Source organism: Rhinolophus hipposideros (assembly GCF_964194185.1).
Source record: "Rhinolophus hipposideros genome assembly, chromosome: 4".
Taxonomy (NCBI): Eukaryota; Metazoa; Chordata; class Mammalia; order Chiroptera; family Rhinolophidae; genus Rhinolophus; species Rhinolophus hipposideros.
In genome coordinates this window covers 102,155,829-102,177,164 of record NC_138050.1, presented here as the reverse complement: position 1 = coordinate 102,177,164, position 21,336 = coordinate 102,155,829, and the positions used below count along the sequence as shown (strand labels likewise).

Sequence of the window (21,336 nt, the reverse complement as noted above, 5' to 3'; positions counted from 1 at the left end):
CTTCAGTTAAGATTTAAAACACAAACCAGCGGTCCTCACTTTGCATGGTAGTGTGGGACTGTAAAAAAGCCCGTGAAAGCCAAAAGTATGCAAAGCAATCTTAATAATCCATGGGGAAAACCCCCACTGTTTTATGACCTTTAAATTTTTTTGTCAAAACATTAAAAACTCTCAGTTATGAAGGTATAGAAAAATGAAAAAAAAAGTAAAACTCACTGATTAAGGATACAGTAATTTAAAACATAATAAACAGTGAAAAATGTGTTTTATTGTTCTGGAAAACTTATCAAGAGTAGTTGGAACAGGGGTTGCCTTCTTCGTAACTCAGGTTACAGAGTGGACACCTTTCCCTGCTTGGCAAATTGTCATGTTCCTTACTAAAGTCTGGGTAACTCCAGCACCTGACAGCGGGGTGTGTCACTGCCAAGGTCCTTTGGAAACCTGAGTCTATGATACAGAAAAGAATAAGGATATAACAGTATGAAGAAAGACACAAGGACTTACATTGTGTTGATGATTGGCCACAGGTCTGTAATTGGTTGTCACCACTTTGTCCAGTTGTTGTGACAGCCTTACAGGCTTGGAAGATTCTTCTATTTGCAATCTGAAAAATAGAAGGTATGATTAACAAATTCACTTGTTTATTAGAGTGAAACCTGAAGAGTTATTCCTATAATTCTTCTCACTCAAGAACTAATACTTAATATATATAAAGTAACCTCAGAAGACATAACAGCCTTAATATAATTCTTCAAAAACACACGGAATATACATGACTATAATGCAGAAACCAGACCACAAACTAAACATACAATCTCATTATAATTCTGCAATCTCCTTCTAATCTTATACTGTACAATTGAAACTTTACTAAAACAAGCTAAAATCAGCTTAAAATTTCTGGGGGAAAAATGCATGTAAAAATGAATTCAAGTATATGGCCTAAAATTTATTAACATTATTCATTCAAAATTCAAGAATTAATTATTAATTCAAAACTTCTAGTCACTTGACAAGATAAAGGTAAAAAAAAGATAATGCAGTGGCTCCCAGGTCTGGTGGCTGTGTCACTGGACAGCGCACAGAGGGAACATTCCCATCACTACCGAAACTTCTATCGGACAGCACCAGTCTATCGCAGGACTCCATCTGAATTAAAGTATAACCCAAAATGCCACCTTTGAAAAACCAGTCATAATAGTAAACCACACACTCCGCCATTTACTTATTTTATAAATTAGATTAATTCATTTGGTATATCAACACAGTAAATCTAAAAGTGTTTTAAGGGAGAAAAGGTGCAGCTTTCCAAGTTGACTATTTTTAAAGACACAAAAGGTATCATTGTACCTTTAGATTTCCCACCAGCAAGACATCAGAATACAAGAATATATTTAAAGTACTACAAGAAAGAAGTCACCAACCATATCTAGCTAAATTATAACTGAAGAATAAGAGTGAAATAGAACTATTTTTGGACAAAAAAAGAAGTTTATCATTCATCGATCCTCACTGAGACAACTACTCAAGGATTTTGTTCCTGTAAATAGGAAAATGAACCCAAAAGGACCTAGTGGGATGTCATGGTCACAGCAAAGAAATCGAGAACCATGTTAGAAAATTGCCTACTTAATAAACAGAAAAAAAGAATGTGATTTTAAAAAAAGAAACTGGAACTAACACGAAAGGTGAAAAGGAAGAGATTAGAATTAATGCATTTTAAGATTTTTGTATGTTTTCTAAATTTTCTGCAATAAGCATCTATTACTTTAAAAGATAATAAACAGTGAAAAATGTGTTTTATTGCTCTGGAAAACTTATCAAGAGTAGTTGGAACAGGGGTTACTTTTAAAAACCATTTTTTCAGTTACAGTTGACATTCGATATTATTTTATATTAGTTTCAGATGTACAGCACAGTGGTGAGACATTTGTATAATTTACGTAGCGACCCTCTCCCCCACCAGTAGTCTAATAGCCACCGGGCACTGGACGTAGTTGTAACATTACTGACTATATTCCCTCTTGGCTGTACTTCACATCTCCGTGACTACTTTGTAACTACTATTTGTAGTTATACTTCTTAATCCCTTCCCCCTTTTCACCCAAATCCCCAACACCCCTCCCAGTGGCAACCATCAGGTGTTCTCTGTATGTATGAGTCTTGTTTCCGTTTTGTTTGTTCATTGATTTCGTTCTTTAGATTCCACTTATAAGTGAGATCATATGGTATTTGTCTTTCTCTGTCTGACTTGTTTCACTCAGCATAACAGCCTTTCGGTTCATCCACATCGTCACAAGTATCTATTACTTTTATAATCAGAAAAAAGGAAGTATACTTTCTTAAATAAAGATCTTTTCTTGGAAGGTTAGTTCGAAAGTCATAAAAATGTAGGTCATTTAAAGGCCATACATGTTCAACATCATATATTACTTTATTTGAAGGGGACTTTAAATTCTTTGGTTCAATAGAATAGGAACTAAAAATGATTTTCATTTAAAATTCCTGCAAAAGCACAACTTGCAGTATAAAAGATACCTGTTTTTTATAACATTCTTATTATTTAATTCCTTAGAATTACTCATCTGTTTGTTTCCGCCTATTTGTAGGTATATAACATCAAATGACTCAGAAGATAATAGATATCTACCAATTGCTTTTTTAATTTGAAATCTATAAATACTTTAGGGTTTTTTTTTACTACGATTCCCAAATTCAGTACAGTCATTTCTGTATTGAATATATTTTAATTCTTCCAATTATTTATATATCCAGTTATCCTTTAAATACATAAAATGATTATTTTATAAAGTGTAAGAAAAGTACTCTAAGAGGTCTATAGAAACTTACTGAATGTGTAACCATAAATCATATGCACAACATTACTTTCCTTTTCATGTGACAAATACACTTTCTATGAACCAAGAAGAAAGCCCTAGCCAGAGGTGTACAAGGGAGATGCCTCCCTAAAGATGCACTTGGACTTACAACAACCCTTAACTGTTTTTGGATGAAACACAAGCTCCTCCATGTGACTGCATGTCCCTGTGGGATCTACTCCATGCTTGTCTCCCACCCCTGCATCAGGCTGCAGCTGTGCCAGGACCAGACTTTAGAAGGAGCCCTCTGCTGCCAATCATCCAACAAGTGTTGGTTGGGGGCCTCCCCCTTTGCCGGGCACTGGGGGGGCTGGCGAGGCTGCCACACAGACATGCTCTGGTGGAAGACCGACATTAAACAACGCTTATGTGTAACTAATGAGCTGCAGTCCTGAGAGGGGCAGGGTGCTGGTACGGTGACAACCGACAGCATGTGGCTATGAAGTAAAAAATTACCCCCAGGTGTGCACTTCCGGGTAAGCTGGAGCAGGACTGCTCATGCTTCCAAGAGACTGGGGGGAAACAACGCCTCCAAGCTGAGCGGGTGTCTCAAAGTGACTAATAAATGAACCTTCAGAGAGAAAAAAGGGATTGGAGACAGACAGGAATGCTTACAAAGGTTAGAAGGATGCAGGTGTAACTCCTTGAGAAAAAAATATCTCTAAGTGGCAGCCTGTTTGTAAACATCTCTTTGTGTCTACCCTTGGCCTACCCTTAATGCAGTTACTGTTAGGCTGTTAGGCTGTTGGTTAATCTGTTAGGCTTCCCTGCTTCCCTCAGCGCCTTCCTTCCACATTAAAAGATTGTTCCCATTCCTTCACAATTTGAAAATTCCTCAGGGTTTCAGTTTGCTGAGGTAAGTGTGTCTTTATAAACAGTAGCTTATTCTGGTCATGCTCTGACACTTGAATGTATCTGAAGAATTTATTTGCAGCCGCTGTGGCCTGATTCAGAGTCACGTGGCACACTTTCTGTCCAGTTCTAATGCAACGTTCTAAAAACCAATGCCACCACCCACCGAGTGTCGTGCCCCTCTGATCTTCAAAGTACTTCATCTTTTAAATACACACAGGAAAACAATGAATTAACTTTTTTAAAATAAAGAGCACATATAAAATTTAACCTTTTTATTATACATTTAAACAGTCAACTTCAAGCGTTCTATTTTAATTAAAAGAGGATATTTTATGATTCCTAATGCAAAAGGTTAATCTATGGGCTGCAAATATATTTTTAAAGAACTAAATCTTAAAATACTTTAACCTTGAACAGTTTAAAATAATTTAGCAGGATTCTTTACTTAACACTAAATAATTCATTAACGTTATCTCCTGAAGTGTCAGAACAATCTGCAACTCTCACTACTGAACAATGCACTAAATTAAACATCATGACTTCAACATAACTTCAAAGTCAAAATAAGGTTTATGTGAGCTTGTACAAAGTAATATAATTTGGAAATGTTTGGTTTGTAATGCTGAACAGCAAACTACATGGAAGGGTTTTAGGCTGGACTGGGAACAAGCTAAAAGCCCCACTATTCTGATAATTTGAAAAAGTGGGTCTTCACTTTTCCAGAAAGTTTTAAAATATGCTGTTATTTTCAAGAAATAGTACTAGAAAAACAATATTCTGCAATCATTTAGATGAGGCCAGGCCAATGCTTTTCTTTCGTTTTATAAACCATTAAAAAAATACTTATTGCTAATTAGTACTACCACTTCCAGACAATTGTATTTCCACATTCTTAGAAGGCTAGGACTCATTGAATTACTAGTCTTTCTGGAAATAAAGAGTCAGTTTTATCTTTTAATTTTTCCCTGACAAAGAAAAGGCTCAAGGGCTACAAAATTTAAAACTAAAGTACTAATAAAATGACAACAACTATTACAAATAATAACAGATATTTAAAGAGCAAAAGCTGAACTGGAACTCAGACCTTTTTGTTTGACCCCAAGGTTCAAGCAGTTAATCAATAGTCTCTAAAAGTATGCAGTCCCTTCTGTATAGTCTCCTAAAAGGACATATAATAGAATAAAACCTCAATGTTTAGTTCAAAATAAATAATTCTCCTTGACACTCGTCAACTTGCCACAATTAGCCCAATTCCGTAAACACACACACATGAGTACATTTTCCTTTACAACACTGAAAAAAAGGTGCTTATTAAGTCAATGTCACTAGTCATTAGGCTATAATCATGGTCCATAATCACCCTTACTTAAAATTGCTGAAAGACCTTCACTATACTGTAAGATTTATGTACTATACGGGGAATTTAAATTATTTAGTGTATTTTAGAAATATAAAATTCATGTAAAAAAAAAAGAATAGCAGAAACATTCCCCCAATTTTTTTTTTTTTTAAAAAAGAGGATAGTTTATTAGAAGCAGGAGAAGAGGTTGCAGCTCCCGAGCGGGAGGGGGTCCCAAATGGGGGTGCCCTCCCAAAAATATTTTAAAGGATGACTACTAGTAAGAGCTAACAAAATGGGGGGAAAAGCCAAATTCTAGTGCTGTAAGCTGTTGGCAGATTGGGGAAAAGAAGTCTACAAATGTTAGTCAATGGATCCTTCATTTACCCCATTGGTACGCGCAGTGCTCCTCACACAAAAATAACTCAATACATAATTGTTAAGTAAATGAACACATGACACCTTACTGCACGACTAGACCGCAAAGGAAAGGCCAAGTCCCGTATTAACGAATAGCACAATGATGCCTGATTTTATACACAAGGCTATTTTCACACCTAAGCAGAAAACCCTACTGCCTTGCTGATCTGGTTATCAACTCCAGAATTAACCAACAACAAAAAACACCGAACAGCCAATGTTTCCACAAGTGACTGCCAATGTAGGAGTTACTTTACAATGTAAAGATCAGTATTTTACCTTCACCTCGCCTTTGTGTGATAGCGGCACTTGATTGCAATTTATGCTAATCTTAAAATGATAGGTTTCACAAAATGTGTATTTTCTTAAGATTTTGATTTCATTTTTGAAAGGGAGAGAGCAAGGTACAGTGAAAGAGGTAAATACTACCTCCCACGGGGGGAAAGGAGCCGACATTTGCAGGGTGAGAGAAAGCGCCCGCGCACCAACACCTGGTCCTGAGTTAGGGAAGAAAAAGGGAAATTGCCAGAGAAGGCTCAGCGTGGGAGCAGACGCCCAGAAGAGGCTGAGAGAAAGGCCAGGTGAGGTAATAAGCAGGTGTGCACCAAGCTGACTTACTAATATGAAAAGGTTCCGGTGACGCCTAGTTTTAAGACAATTTATTTATAGGAAGTTTCAATATTCGGTGAATAGTACAAAAAGAGCTTCTCAAAGGAATTATCACACTAGTACACTTATCAATTCGAATGTGGGTTTGAATGGCAATGAAGAAATTTTAGGGCTTGCAATTGACAAGTAATCTAATTATATCCTTTAACTGGCAGAGCTACTAGAAGGATTATAGGTAGTAAATACTTGGACAAGAGTCTCTTACAAATATGTATTGTCTGTAAGCATGAAAACAGGGACCTTCCTCAGATCCCTAGGGCCTAGAATAGACATGTGATATAAAGTGTTGAATAAATAAGTGAGGGAACAAAGAGATAAGAAAAGTTTTAGGCTGCATTTGTTAAGAGATGGTAATTTGGTTGTCAAATCATATGATTTACAGTAATACTATGCTAACTTTTAGATCCGGCATTTAAGAAAAGAGACTGTAAAATGCATTGAGGTTTAATTTTCACTCTGCAGGAAGTACCCCATAAAGGAAAATACTCTATTTTCTATAGAATATATAGATTATCTATGTGCTGTTCAACATGGTAGCCACTAGCAACACGCAACTATTTAAAGAAATTAAAATTAGATAAAATGAAAACCTCAGTTCCTCAGGCACACCGGCCACATTTTACGTGCTCAAGAGCCACAGAGCTATAGGTGCTACCATATCGTCCAACATACAGGGCACTTCTATCTCCGCAGAATGTTCGACTCGACAGCGCAAGAGAATCACAAACTCGAATCTGTACAGTGACCTGTCAAGTGGAGCAGAAAGTAACCGTGAGGGTGGGGCTGCGGCAAACCGGACATAGAGCAGACCCTCCATCCCAAGTGGGCAGCAAGCGGCACCCGCTGACTTACTCTGTAGGAATGCAAGCCCACCATTACCTGACAGTCTAATTATTCAAGAAAATGCAGTCAGATTTTTGTGTGAAGTCATTTATTAAATACTCCCAACTAATTCAATTTAAAAAACAGGAAACCCTTCCCCCACTCCCCCCCAAAAAAAACACCAAAAACAACCCCTCAGAACCAAGAACACATACACCAGTTATTCTGGGCTACGAGGCAGCAGCCTTCTGGTCTGTATATCTATACCCCAGGGGTTTTGTTTTCTGTCTTAAGCAAAGCAGCAGCAAAGAATTACGAATTATTACTAAAAGCAGCAAAGTCAGGACACAAGTGTGTCATAACCACTGGCATCCAGACAAAGGTTTTGTTGAAGGACCAGCAATTCCTTCCACCTCTAATCCCGCACTCCCACCCAGAGGCAAATGCATGAGCTGACTGATAAGACTCTCCCAGATTGCATTCAGACTAAGAATTGAAAAATATCTCTGATGAAATACAGAAACGTGATCATTCTTGACTTTTTATAGAACTAGAAATTTTATATGAGTCAACCTAATATCTCCCTCTAAACAAAAGACCTAACGCTGAGTTGAAGAATTCAAATCGCTAATGAAGTCCCAATGTAAGGCCATCGCCGTACAATTTGTCAGAGGCAGAGAGGGAAGAAAATGTCAAGATTCCTTGTCCAGGGCTCTTCACCTGGACAACTATCATAATTGCATCTTAAATATAATGAAGCAGTTCAGACGCCTTTTCAAGTTGGTATACTATCCCAATTTAAAATATTTATAGCTATTTAAGAAGACATATTATGTCCAAAATATGTCTGTGACATTAGCCGACAAGATGTTCAGAAAAGGCCTACACCTAGCGAGGGAATGACGATTCACACTGGACTGAGTTTTCTCCTAGATTTTTGGTACAAACAACAGCCACCCACAGAAGTGTTTGGTATGCGTTTAAGTTTAGTCAGGTGAAATAAATGACGGTTAGTGTAATGAATACTGTTATGTAAGTGTCTTGTTTTTGTTTTTCTGATTATTGCCTAATTTCTGTTTTTCACTGAAACAATGTAAGACCTCAATCCCTTGTCAAATGTTCACTTTGTCAGGAAAAGTCCATCGCCAGCTTTCCAGAGAGTATCTGTTTACCTCTGTTAACTAAACAACACAAAATCTCTACTCAACAGTCCAAAACAGTCCAAAATAGCTTACCATGCAGCCCGAATATCCTTTTCCCCTATATTCTTTCCTTCTGCAGTGGACGCTTTCTCTTGGACTTGAAGGCAAGCTCACTGGGTACCTTGAACCTAAGCGGGAGCAGCGCTTCTAAGTCACCAGCAAGCTGGCTGCAAGCCAGGACAACACACGACCAGATGGGGGGGGTGGGGGGTTGAGGGGGGTCAGGAAGCGGCACCACAACTGGATCTCAGGAGTCTGGTAAGCAACAGGTCAGCTAAAGTTTGCACTGGCTGACGTTTTTGTTCAAATAATTATAAATTTTGGTCACTTGCAACTTATCCACTGCAGTATATATTTTTTTCATTAGTCCAAGTCAGGCATGATTTCTTATAACATTTCATGAGAGAGCAAATTGCATTTCACCTTGGAATGTTTGGGTTCCAATGTAAGTGTATGTGTGATGGGGAGGAGAAAAAGGGGGCAGGAAAGAGGAAAGGGGGAAGCAGAAGGAAGGAATGGCATTTGATGGAAGAAACCCTTTGCAGATTATGCTTTTCGTGGTAATCAAATACTCCAGTCTCTATTTTCAGTACAGGCATAAAGAAATACAAGAGGAAAAAGTGTTTCACTGATCACCAAGTAGCTACTCTTTCTATGCTAGAAGTGAAATCACCTTAAACTCCAGTGGATGCTGAATGACAAAAAATAGGTTAAGTTTCACTAAGAACTTCTCATTTTATTTTCCTCCTCCAAATTCCACCAAAAGTAAAAAACCTAAACAATTTGGTATGGTTCCCAGGGGTGGGGAGTGAAAGCTTATCTATCAAAAGGTCCAGTAATATTTACTTAATACTCAAACTTAATACTCAAAAGAGAAATAAATACCGTCGTTTGTATTCAGATTCATGCCAATAATTTCACATTAAAAAAACATCAAGATGAAAAGAAAGCTAAAAAAAAAAATGAAAAAAGCTATGGCATGTAAAATGGCATGTAAAAAAAAAAAATGAGAAAAGCTATGGCATGTAAAATGACCCTGAAGAACGCTTAGTCTAGGAAGAATGGTACAGCAGGGATTAAGTTAATCAACCTCTTTAACACCGTGCTGTCCTCATGGGAAAAAATGAGGATTTTAACAACAGAAATAGGTGAGATAATCTTTATATGATAAAACCCTGAATGAGCAGCCTGTCCCATAGTAAGTATTCGGGACGTTTTAGCTATTCTTGTAGTCATTATTATCACTCAAGTAGCCGCAGTGAACAGAAATGTATGGGAGTTATTGAAATGAACAATTTTTAATAATTATCTGGTTCACCGACTAGATTTTAAAACCAAGATGTATGGAACTGTGTCCATCCTTTATTTATTCCGATGGGATATATTTGGCTACATCTGATTAAAAGTACTTTCTTTGATCTCCCCTCTGATGTTTTCAAGGATAAGAAAATTCCTTCTAAATGCCATTCAGCTGTAGGTAACACACGTGATGCTCATGGAAATGCTAATTAGAGCTCATATAATTCAACCGAAGCACCAAAAGACAGAAACTTCTCACTTTGGGCGGTAACTATACATGTGATTCAAAAATTTCACTGAATTTTAGATGTTGACAAAAAATTTTTGGATTTAATCCTTAGGGCATTCAATTCAATCTCTCTTGTATATATATGACTTTCAACCAGTAGAACATGTCTGAATTTAACAACAACAAAAAAAATGCATTTGAGCAGAACATCTTTGTAGATAACTCGTGACCATTTTAAAACTAAGTCTCAAAGATGATCTTCCCCTGTCTTCCTCATCATATTAAAATACGATTCAAGGTTATATACTTTTCTTCCCAGGACACAGGGTCAGTCACCTTCAGACAAACTGAACAGTGGGTACAACTGAAATTCTTTTATTCCTTCCCTTCCCTTTACTGTGAACATCTACGTTACGTTGGCCAGAGTCCCTATTTTTCACCTCCTTGGCCTCTTTAGTTGATTTCCCCTAGACTTTTCTACATGCGAGCTCCGGATTATTTCATATCCATTATTTTACCTTAGTGGCCAAATCTAATGCCTTCCGGGAACATTAAGTAAAAACACGTAGGCACATTTCCACCCATAATCCCTAAGAATTAGTTTAGATTTTTATGTCCTTTAAATACTTTGCCCAGCACTTACCTACACCGACCCTCATATACGTCTGTGTGGGGTTGGGGAGAGGGGTCAATTCAGGCAGCATTTAGAGCTCTTCCTGACACCAGCATTTCATCACACACAACTCAGGTTCACCATCCATTTCTTCTCCCAGATTACTTTCACATACAGAAAAGGAGTTGTGCCTAAGTACTAATTCTAGGGTCTCCCCACCCAGCTGAGTTGACTCCCCCTTTCTGCTTCCCTGTGGGTCCCCCCACCCCCACAACCAAATCCCACAATGATGTGTGACTCACAGGAACAACTAGATGAGAGAATGGAGGACACAAGCAGTCACTGTGATGTATTGGGGACTGCCAAGCTCTAGAATATTCTTGAATCACATCATTCATATCTTGATTAAAAACACTTACAAATTGGCTAATTTCTCTACAAGGATTTAAAGGAAACTTAGACAGAGCCATTAGGTATATAAGACTGCCACAATAAGAGTTCCTTTCAGCACCATTTTTCCATTTTTGCAATTTTTAGCTTTGTACTTTTTATGGTAAACAGTAAAATGAATATTGCAAAGGCTATGAGGCTAATAGAGAAATTAAAGCATATGTGCATAATTAATTTCATAAAAGTCCCATTTAATTTGCTAATTTCACTAGCATTTGAAACTGCAAATGAAAGATTAGAAATAAAAATAAAGATAGGTGCCTTTTTATTCCATCCTAAATGTGTCCTAAGAAGCCAAGAAGAAAACCCAAGTTAGGCCTTTCAATGTGCCAAAATAATGAACTCTAACGCATTACATTCTGTTAATGTAAGATAAACAGAATGCAAAAGCCTTTCCTTTTCATTGAGGATGAAATGCATTCATTAATTTAAGGTTTCGATTTGGTTTTGAGAGTTTAAAGTCTCACACAGATTTTACATTTGTGGATAAAATTATTTTAAAGAGCAACTTCTAGAAATTACCAATATAAAAAAATTAACTCCGTTTTGTAACAGAAATATTAATCCTTATGTTCACCATATTGACAAAGTGCTAAGAATAATTATTACACTAAGATTTTCCCCCCACAATTTTGTCAGTTCATGCTACCAGTCCTTTCAATAGACATTCAACTATGACTATTTTTTTAAGCTCCCAAAACTGTTTATCCATTGACTGAATAGGCTTCTGGATTGCTGTCATTTGGTGGGAACTTGTGTGACACGGACATGAAGTTATCCAGCCAACATGCAAATTTTCTCTTATACACAGCCTATGGATAGATTTAGTAAGAAATGAATATGTCATTTGATGAGTTTAATAAAATAATTTTTCTTGCTATTAGTACAGGGAAGAAGGCATTTTAGAAATGTGTCAGTCTGGTTTTCCTCAGAATACAAAACACTACCTGGTTCAATTTAAACCTATGTTTTTTATAGAGGTCTTAGTACAAAGACAACAGACTTAGCATATATAGGCAATGGCTTTTGAAACAAGATGTGGGTAAAAAAAAGTCCTGATGCTTTATGGATTTAGACTCTGTGTGTTATTTTATGTGCATTGCTAGCTCTGTTTAAAAGAGATCTATTTTACCAGGCTATTCTTCATGAAGCTCTAGTTAGTCACAGAATGACTGCTATTATGGGCCCAAAACAAATGCATAAAAACGTAGTCTGCATCATCCACAGGCATGGATGGTCCAAGTCATTATACAGGCTACTTACAGTCATGATATGATGCACATTCGAGAAGTGATGGGCAAAATCCACTTCATTTTGCTAAGCTGTTGATACGATCTGCATCTGGGTCATTTGTCTTTGTAAATGTTGCTTTGGCAGACATTTTTAACGAGGCTAAACACCAGTAAGAAAGCATAAACTCCCACGTTGTTTTCCACTTGTGGTGATGGTTTTGTACCGAGCTCTTTCCCCGTTCCCTTGAGTGTTGCTAGCCGAAGGCAAAGGAAACATCTGTGTCCATGGAACAGTCCAAGGTAACATGCTCAAATAGCAACCGACCTACAGTTTGTCTCCTAGCACAATCTAGTCAACAACCGAGTTAGGCAGGAACAGATGAGAAAATGTGTATGATGTATATGTACACATACACATTTGAATAAACACATTCTATCTAAAACATGCCCATATTTCTCCTGGTTCAATATATAGAGCCTGATTCAAAAGAGCAATGAATAAGGTCTTGAACTTGCTTTCTATACAGATCAAAATGAGAATACAGATGATGAAAGGGAAGTGGGCTTCGGGTTTAATTCATACACAAAGCAGTGGGTTCAAGTACGAGGTGTGTTTGATAAAAGCAATTTAGTGTGAGGTGAACTTCGGGGTTTAAAGCGAGTCTTTACATGTTTATATCAGAAGGTGGAGCAATAATCTTTACATCACTAGATTAGATCAGATTCTTGACACTGAATTCTATCACCACAAACAGACTATGTTCTCCAAGGAATGGATAGTGGAGAATGTGTATTTTCTGTAAGGTACATGTTTAATACATGAAATCTGCAGGAAACACTTTTCCTGTAACTGTTAGTTGAACTAATGACTAAAGGAATTTAAGTGAGAGTGTAGGAGGGGAAATGAATGTGGTAATGCAGCTCAAGGAGGCTGACCTGAGAGAAGTTAGACAATCAAAGCTTAGAAAAACTACCGTGATGAGAAGCACTTTCCAATATTCGTATTTGTTATATTATAAATTGAAGGCTTGTAATGAGAATTATTTAAAGTGATTAAAAGCTAAGCACCTCAGATTATTAAGCAGCCCCAATGGCCAACTCTGTCATCCATTCCTCTAACTCCTAAAAATATTTAGGTTAGAGATTAAATAAGCTGCTCATGGTGACAGAAGCAACGTTTCTCGAGCCAGCCACTGTAATACACACTGCGTGTAGGAATCATTTTTCCAAATTAAAATCTCTATGATCTATGGCTATGTGATGGTGCCAACTGAATACAACAGTGGAATCAAGCAACTTGGATTCCACACATTTAAAAATACCATTCTGCACTGAGTAGAAACCAGATTATTAGCTGCATATCATGTCAAAGTGCAGGAAGCTACTTGGGCGTACACTAACCACGCCACTGTTGCTATGGTGACTAAGCATATCCAGCAAACAGCTACTTCATTAGTGACTCCATGAAACCATAAATGCTGGAATCATCGATGGGAATAACCAGGCAGTATGTGGCCACCAAATACACTGAGGTTCAGAGAATTTCTGAAAAGGTAAATTGTAATATGCTGCTTTAGCAACCTTGGAAAATTACAAAGAGAGGTTCTGGTGCAAGCTAGAACCCAATCAAGCCAGGAGGAAAGCTTAGAGGAGGTGTGGTTGGGCCCAGGGAGAGCACTCTGCCCTGGCTGGGACCAGCTGCTAGGGTACTGACATTGACAGGAAGAGTGAAAGTCCTCCCTACTGATTCACTGCCTCAGACTTGCCACTGTGAATAGGCTTTTAGGGCATATGGTTTCACTTTCTCTCCACCAAGAGGATGAAGGGAGGGGTGAGAATAATTTTCAACAAGTTCCAACTGGGAAGAATTTAAACTCACATGTAAGAATGAAAATAAAAGTTGGATATAAACTTCTCTGATGAAGTGACACAAAATTAATGCTAGAATTAGGAGGAGAAGGAGAGAGAGAGAGCGAGGGGGTGGAGGGGAGGGAAAAGGAAGGGGAAGAAGTGAAGAATAAGTGGTAAAATAAATGTCAGTTCAGGGTATGAACGGCCTGTGTGCCAGACTAAGCTCTGAGGAGTCCACTGCTAAAACCCGAGAACTATCTATTGGAAGGAGCTCCCTGCAAAACGAAGATCTGTTCCTGACCATTAGCTCCTTAGTTCTGCAGCAATGAGGTGAAGGAACCAGGGTAGGGAGAGACGGGGGAGAACAACAAACAAGGGATGAAGAGAAGCTACAGGTACTGGAAGCTGGAGGGCAGAACGGTGTGTGAGGACTGGACGTGACACCGAATTCAAGAGGATCCTGGAGACCTAACGGAAGGCGGACCCGGCATCAGCTGCCGATACTGGGGGCGAAAGCAGAATGAAAAAGCTACAAGCTGGTGGACTGGGCAAGACAGCCTCATACCAGCGCCTCCCGCACCCCTGAGGATTCCTGCCATTCTGGAATTTGCCCCTTCTGTTCCACCCCTCTCCCTCCCTCTCTCGCCTGGCCAACTCCCCCTGGGCCAGCACCTCCCTAGCAAAGCCACCCCTCAGGTCTGAGGTGGCTGTTGGCTCCATCTCCTTGTGCTTTACCCTTCTGTCTTGCCGCTCCCACTAGAGCACCCCGTGTTCCCATAATCACCTAAAAAGCCGGGTGTTACAGAGGTAGAAACGATCCAGGATGTTACCCATTACATGCCACCTAATACATTCAGCGTCCATTAGCTGTCAGGGACTGTGTCAACTGCCGATTTACACTCCTTTTAAAGTCCATTAGCAAAAACTAAAACAGAAACCATTAAAGAAAGCAAATGAAGGCCAGACGATTTGAGAGGAAACGTAACTCAAGCAAGTTTTGTGATATTTTTTTCCTTTAAACAGTTCTGAGGTATAACTGACATATAATAAACTGCAGACTTAAAGTGTACAATTTGTTACATTTTCACACATATATACCTGCGAACCCTGTGATACTTGTTTCAGAAAAGCAGCCCAGCCTTCCAAGCTGGGCCCCTCAGTGCTGAGTGCTGCCTTCCCTGTGGCGGGTTGAGAAAGCAACACTGGACAGGCATGTTGCAAGTTTCTGTGTATACCTGATCAATAATCTCCCCAACGTAAGGACACAGAAGTTTTATTTTACATTTTTAACCAAAATGATAACTATGAACGTATATATTTATATCAAACTCCTCTACATTTCATGTATTAAGTGAAATGTAGAGGAGTATACGTTTTCCTCCAGACTAAGGAGGAAGTGCCAGACTAAAAGTCAGTATACGTTTTCAGGCAATATAATAATATACGCGTTAAACAAACACACAACTGAACAATGACAGACTAGGAATAGTGTAAATAAACAAAAGTAGCTTGCCTATACTCCGGGAATAAAATATAAAAAACATATTTTTTAAAGGAAAAGCATTTGCAATAGCAACAAAAATATAAGTATACAAAGCAACCCTTATAAAAACGTTCAACCCTACGTGAAGAAAACCACACACTGTTACTAAAAGATATAAATGGAGGGGACAGCTATGTTTCTGAATAGGAAGATAAAATGTGTCAAGAAGCTAATTCCTCCCAAATGATTTTATAGGTTTATAATAAAAACTTTTACTGAATTTTCTCAATTAAAAAAAATTGTTCTAAAATTGTCATGGAAGACTAAACAGGTAAGAAGAATTAAGAAAAAAAAAGAAGAATGAGGAACATTCTAGGCATTAAAATGTTATTAAGCCACAATAATTAAAATGACACGCTTCTAGTATAAAATTAGAAAGCTGAAGTAGAAAAGACAGCTTAGAGACAGGCCCTAGGATGTGTAAGAATGAAATTTATGATAAAGTGGTATCACAAACCCCTGAATAAAGGAAGAGAGATTCAAATAATGTGCTTACCAGAGGAAAAGTTCCACCCTCTAGAATATGCTGATAGGGAGAGGTGTCAGAAAGAAAGCAAATGAAAAAAAAGAAAAAGCAAGCAGGCTTAAGAGACATCCAGGTGAATAACAATCAATAGTATACTTTTAGAGCTAAGGTTACAGACAACACGACACACATTCTCCAACTGATTTTTGACTGTTAGATAAATGCGATCACAATGTATAAAATGTGTAAGGTACAAAAAGATACATGACTAAAAATAAGTCTCCCTCAGACTTCCCGATTCTCTCCCTGGAGGCAACCAGTGACACAATTTCTTATGTACACTTCAAGATGCATTTGATGACACTTCATTTTTAAATAAGTCATTGAATGGAAATGTGTTGCCTTTGCTCTAGCTTTCTCATAACTGCTATCTTTGGGAGACAGCTTGTCATAGGCCAATGCTATTCCTATAGAAAAAAAATGAATTGGTGGCGGGTATTAAGAGATAAGAAATCACCGCACTTAGATTTAATCATAGTTTTCTGGCATTTTATCTCTACATAAAGGTAATAAGCAGAAACGTAAGCCAGTGATTTAGAAAACAGACTTCTGAGAGAGTTTTGATTACAGATGAAATGGCAATCAGGTTACACACAGCACTATACTGTCCTCGTCCATGTACAATCTCACAACCGTACCTCCTCATTGAGAATTCCTCGTCAGCCCCACCAATACTCGTCAAAATGTGCTCTGAGGACCCCTTACATCTGAATCATCGGGGTGCTTATTAGCAATGCACATTTCTAGTCCCAACTCAAGGCCTGCCGAGTCAGAAACTCTGGGGGCTGGAGCTGCCCGTGGAATCCACATTTTTAACAAAGCTCCCACGTACATACACACACAGACATTAGAGAAGGACAGGTACTACATGAGCCCCTAAACACAGAAACCCTGTTTTGCTTCATTGTAGCATGGCGCCTGCCTAGCACAATGCCTGACAAATAAGATAGTCTGGAGCGTATGCTGAAGGTTTCATGAACGTACCGGGGACTGACTGCAGAATACAGTGGTATGTTGTCAACACCCAACGGATTTTGAAATTGCATGTTTCATCCATGATAGAAATTTGAATAAAGAGCAGAGAAATTAGCTTTGGCAATTAACAGCTTAATCAAGCTCATTTAGTTGTATGACTCAGTTTCAAGCGAAGCACTGAGAAGGGTGTCAGGGCATTTAACGAGCAATACTTGACTACGTGTCTGAGTTTCAGACAGGTGATACCAGACTGTCATGTCAACAAGGGCCGATGACCCAAAGGAAGGGCTCCAAAGCGAGACAGCCTACGTATTTTCTATTTTGTGATTTATTAAATATAGTGACATCTGCCCTAACCAGACCCAGGACAGAAGCGAAAAGGAGCATCTCAGCCACCAAAACAGATGTCACGAGGCTGAGCAAGACAGCTCTGGGCACTTGACTCACAGGCGAGCCCAGGAGACCTTCACTCAGTCTATTCAGTCTTTTTTTACACACATTATTCATTCTAATAGAATTTTAAAACTGGGTTCCTAGCTCACAGGAAATTAAAAACACTAAATCAGAACAAAGAGAGAACTGCAACAGACAGTAACACAACAATCAACATGACAGAATGACAGCTGCTCAGAGGGGAGTGAAGACCTATAGGAAACAATCAGAAGAACTCCCACAGGATCATACTCTGTGATCATCTTGTAAAAGGGTAACTAACCCCCCTCTTCTCCACAATATCTGAAGGCATCTGCCACATAATTCAAAACTAGGCATTCGCAACAAAAACGAAATTAAAAGAGAAGGCTGAATCATGTTCCCAATACATTTTGTATATGCAGTATGGATATAGGTACGCTATGTAATATATTTTGGAAAGATTTTCATTCATTAAAGCTAATTACAATTTTTTTTTTTTTAAGTAACGAACTTTTAAAAAGAATTCAGTAACAACTCTTTGGAAAACTATTAGAAACGACTCATTCCTTAGAGTTCCAGGAAGGAAAAAGAGACTAATATACTAAAACAGCAGAGGTAGTTTTCAAAACAAAATGTCCTTGAAAAACTCATTTCAGTTATCTCTTTGTTGACATTTCAGTTATCTCTTTCTTGACATGGTTGGCAATTCTTATTCTTATTTTCTATAGAGGAAGGGCTATGTAGTATATAGACTGCCATTTAGTCACCATTCAGAATCGACATGGGAATTGTTTCTGGAAAAGTCTGTATTCCATGAATTATTTTCATCTTGAAGGATAATTTTTTATGAAAAAGGAACATCTAAAGTTTATATAACAAAAAATAGTGCTACTGAACTGCACTGAAAATAACAAAAATAGAAGTATACACTCCTAGTAATTTAATGAGCTGCAATAAAACGCCATATGGCATTCAATGTAATTATGTAATAAGTATTGAAAATTCTGTGAACAATAGCATTTGGCTGCCACCACACCTACCCCCTCCAAAAATGGTGTGTGTACCAAGCAATACTGGTAAACAACACATTTGTAAATTCATTTTAAATATTTCACATTCACTTAGCCTCATAAAGTGTATGCGTGTGTGTGTTTCTCCCACAGAAATGCATCATTTTAGACTATGCAGCAAAGTCTTAAAAAGCTAGAAGATCAAGGGTAGTTCAGGAAGCAGACTCAGTATGTTTCTTTTTGAAACTACACACCCAACGGTACACAGCAAAGAACAAATGATTGACAGACAGTGAGCAACTCAAGGGCAGGGAAACCTCTGCCCGGTTTATTCCTGAATGTCTGGCACATAACTGGTGTCCAGTGTTTACGGAATGAATGCATTTACAGAAATGTGTAAAGCCTGGGCTGTGACACCTTTGGTAACGTGGCGTACAGTACTGATTCTCAGGGTGAAACTCTGTTTCCCCTATAGCGGTAGGTAATTTTACTTCCAACAGGTCACAGCATGTTTAATTCCTTTCCGAGCTTTAACACATGTAGTGTATGTTGTACCAAAGACATGCTATTTTAAAAGAGAAAATGATTTCTTTGGGATTTTTAAAACTAACTTTACAATGTCTGTAAATTAAAGTTAACTCAATTTTACGAGAATTCAAGAAATAAAAAATTGTTAGAATTTAACAAAGGAAAAAAAATTCTGTTAATCTTCAGGTAAATCTCCAAAATGCAAAAGGTTGAAAAGATGAAAAACATTCCTCCATGAAACAAATATTTATCAATCATTATGATCACGTAGTGGGTGCTATGTCAGGTAATGGGGTTACTGGCAACGTCACAATTAACAATTCATTAATAAAGATAGTGCCACACAGAAATAAGTGCTAAGAATTCAATAAAACTGGGTCATGGCTTAGCAAGTAAGTAGGCGGTGGGGAGAAAGCTGTACGGTGGGTAGGTCAGAAAGGGCCTGTCTGAGGAGGTGTCATGTGACCTGAGAGCTGAGACAAGGCCGCTTGTAGATCTGGTGAAAGACTTGTGCTGAAGTTAAAGGAAGAGCCCGGAAATGGGATGGCTCTGGTTCTAGCTAAGGGACAAAACCGCTGCCATTTTGGCTGCTGCCTAGAGAATGAGAGACGATGGTGGTGGCAGGAGAGGAAGCAGCTTGGGATCAGATCCCAGAGTTTGGAAGGCAGATCCCGCAGGATCTTGTAAGTCCTGAGCAGGGAGTAGTAGCTGATCTACGCTAATGACTACACGTGAAGCCCGAGCTGGGAGGGCCAGCTCCACCGCAGGCACCCCGTGCAGTCACACTGGCCCTGCACGGGATTTCTTGCAGTGCTGTCACCATTTTGAAATTCTTAATGACTGATGAGCTCTGTATTTGCATTTTGCAATAGGCCTTGCAAATGACGTAGGTAGGTGAATGCAGAAGGCAGCTTAGACTCGTGTGGCAGCAGACAGAGGTCCCCGGTATTAAGAACGGGTCGGGGAGCACAGTGGCGCATCTGAAAGAACTTGAACGTGGACTGGATGTGTGTTGTCCAGAAAAGAGGAGCTGTGGGTAACGCCCAGGTTTTTCACCTGAGTAACGGTGGGAATGGGGAAGACTGGGGAGCAACTGCCACGAGAGGTGACAGGGTGGGTAGCCACCAAGGACTCAGGTTCAGGCATGTGAAGTGACGGTGCCATGGGACATCCAAGTGGAGCTGTCCAGGGGACTGCTGTCTACACATGAGGCTGAAGGTCAGGAGAGCAGTCTGGGCTGGAGATACTAATTCTAGAGTTGCTGTATACATATTTTTTAAGTGGATGAGATCACTTAGCAAGACAAAGTGGGGAGGAAGAGTTCAAGAGATAAGCAGGAGCTCCGAAGACGACTAAGCAAGAGGACAATCCACAGGGTGAGCGTAACCAAGGGAGGGGAGTACCAAGGACAGAGCCCTGAGAGTGAAACCTGCTCAATCAGTTACCTGGGGACCATCTGCCCGCTCGGTCTACCAACACCGAAGTACCTGCACTCAGCCCTCTGCTCCACCTGCCAAGCTCGTCTATGACTTTTCCTAAAACACGCCTGGTGATTTCTTCCAGATCATACTGTGCTGTTCCTCTGAGAAGCCCTTCCGCCCCCGCTTTATCTACGGAAAGTCTATGGCTCCTCTCTCTCTGACTTCACCAAATCACAATTTTCCGAAACCATGTATTTACTGCCTGTGCCAACCTCTTACATTGCATACAACAAGAAAATATCCTAAATTATTGTTTAATACCCATATGACCCATTTCCCAAAACAGATAAGCCCTAGTTGCTTTTTAATGTTACTGCTAACAATACATTAAGATGCTCAAAAAATATCTGTTGAATAAACGAGTAATAAATGACACTTGGAAGCTGTGAAATATGGGGAAGTAACAGAAGTTAGATAAATCAACTTGGCAAGCGACAGCTTAAAAAGGAATGACTCATTGTGATCAAAGTCCCGGGCAGCCTGTAAGACAAAAGGCATGAAACCTAAGCCTCATACCTCTCATTCCTTCCTTTCTTCATTCAACAGATATTTATTGTGCACCTACTGGGTGCCAGGCTCTCTTCCTGTCGTTAGAGAAACACCTGTGAATAAAGTAGACAAAGTCTTGCCCTCAGGGGCTGACATTCATTGGGAATGACATTCATTGGCATATTTTGCTTTAAATAAGCTTACTAAAACGCCCACACCTTCTTCTCCTGCTTTTCCCACATGTCTACTACTTTTTAGTTTGAAAAGTTTGTCTTAGCATTATTATTATTATTAATTCCATCCTTTCAGTTTTTCTCAAATATATATCACGTTATAAGAAAGAGGTTTTAGGGGCAACCGAATGGCTCAGTTGGCTAGAGCACAAGCTCTCAACAAATTTGAAAATGGCGACTGGACTTGGAGCTGATGGGCCCTGGAGAAACACACTGTTCCCCAATATTCTCCAATAAAATAAAATAAAAATCAGTGGACAGTATACGACAACTGTAA

General features: G+C 38.9%; 1 protein-coding gene across 1 annotated transcript in view; it reads right to left on the bottom strand.

The window, feature by feature from the left end:
• The window catches only part of GTF2F2 (general transcription factor IIF subunit 2), a 125,256-nt gene that overhangs the window by 24,158 nt on the left and 79,762 nt on the right, over positions 1-21,336 (bottom strand). Inside the window, exon 6 of the mRNA XM_081045983.1 lies at positions 505-604. Within this exon, the coding sequence (XP_080902109.1) occupies positions 505-604 (100 nt within the window). The remainder of the gene's footprint in view (positions 1-504; positions 605-21,336) is intronic.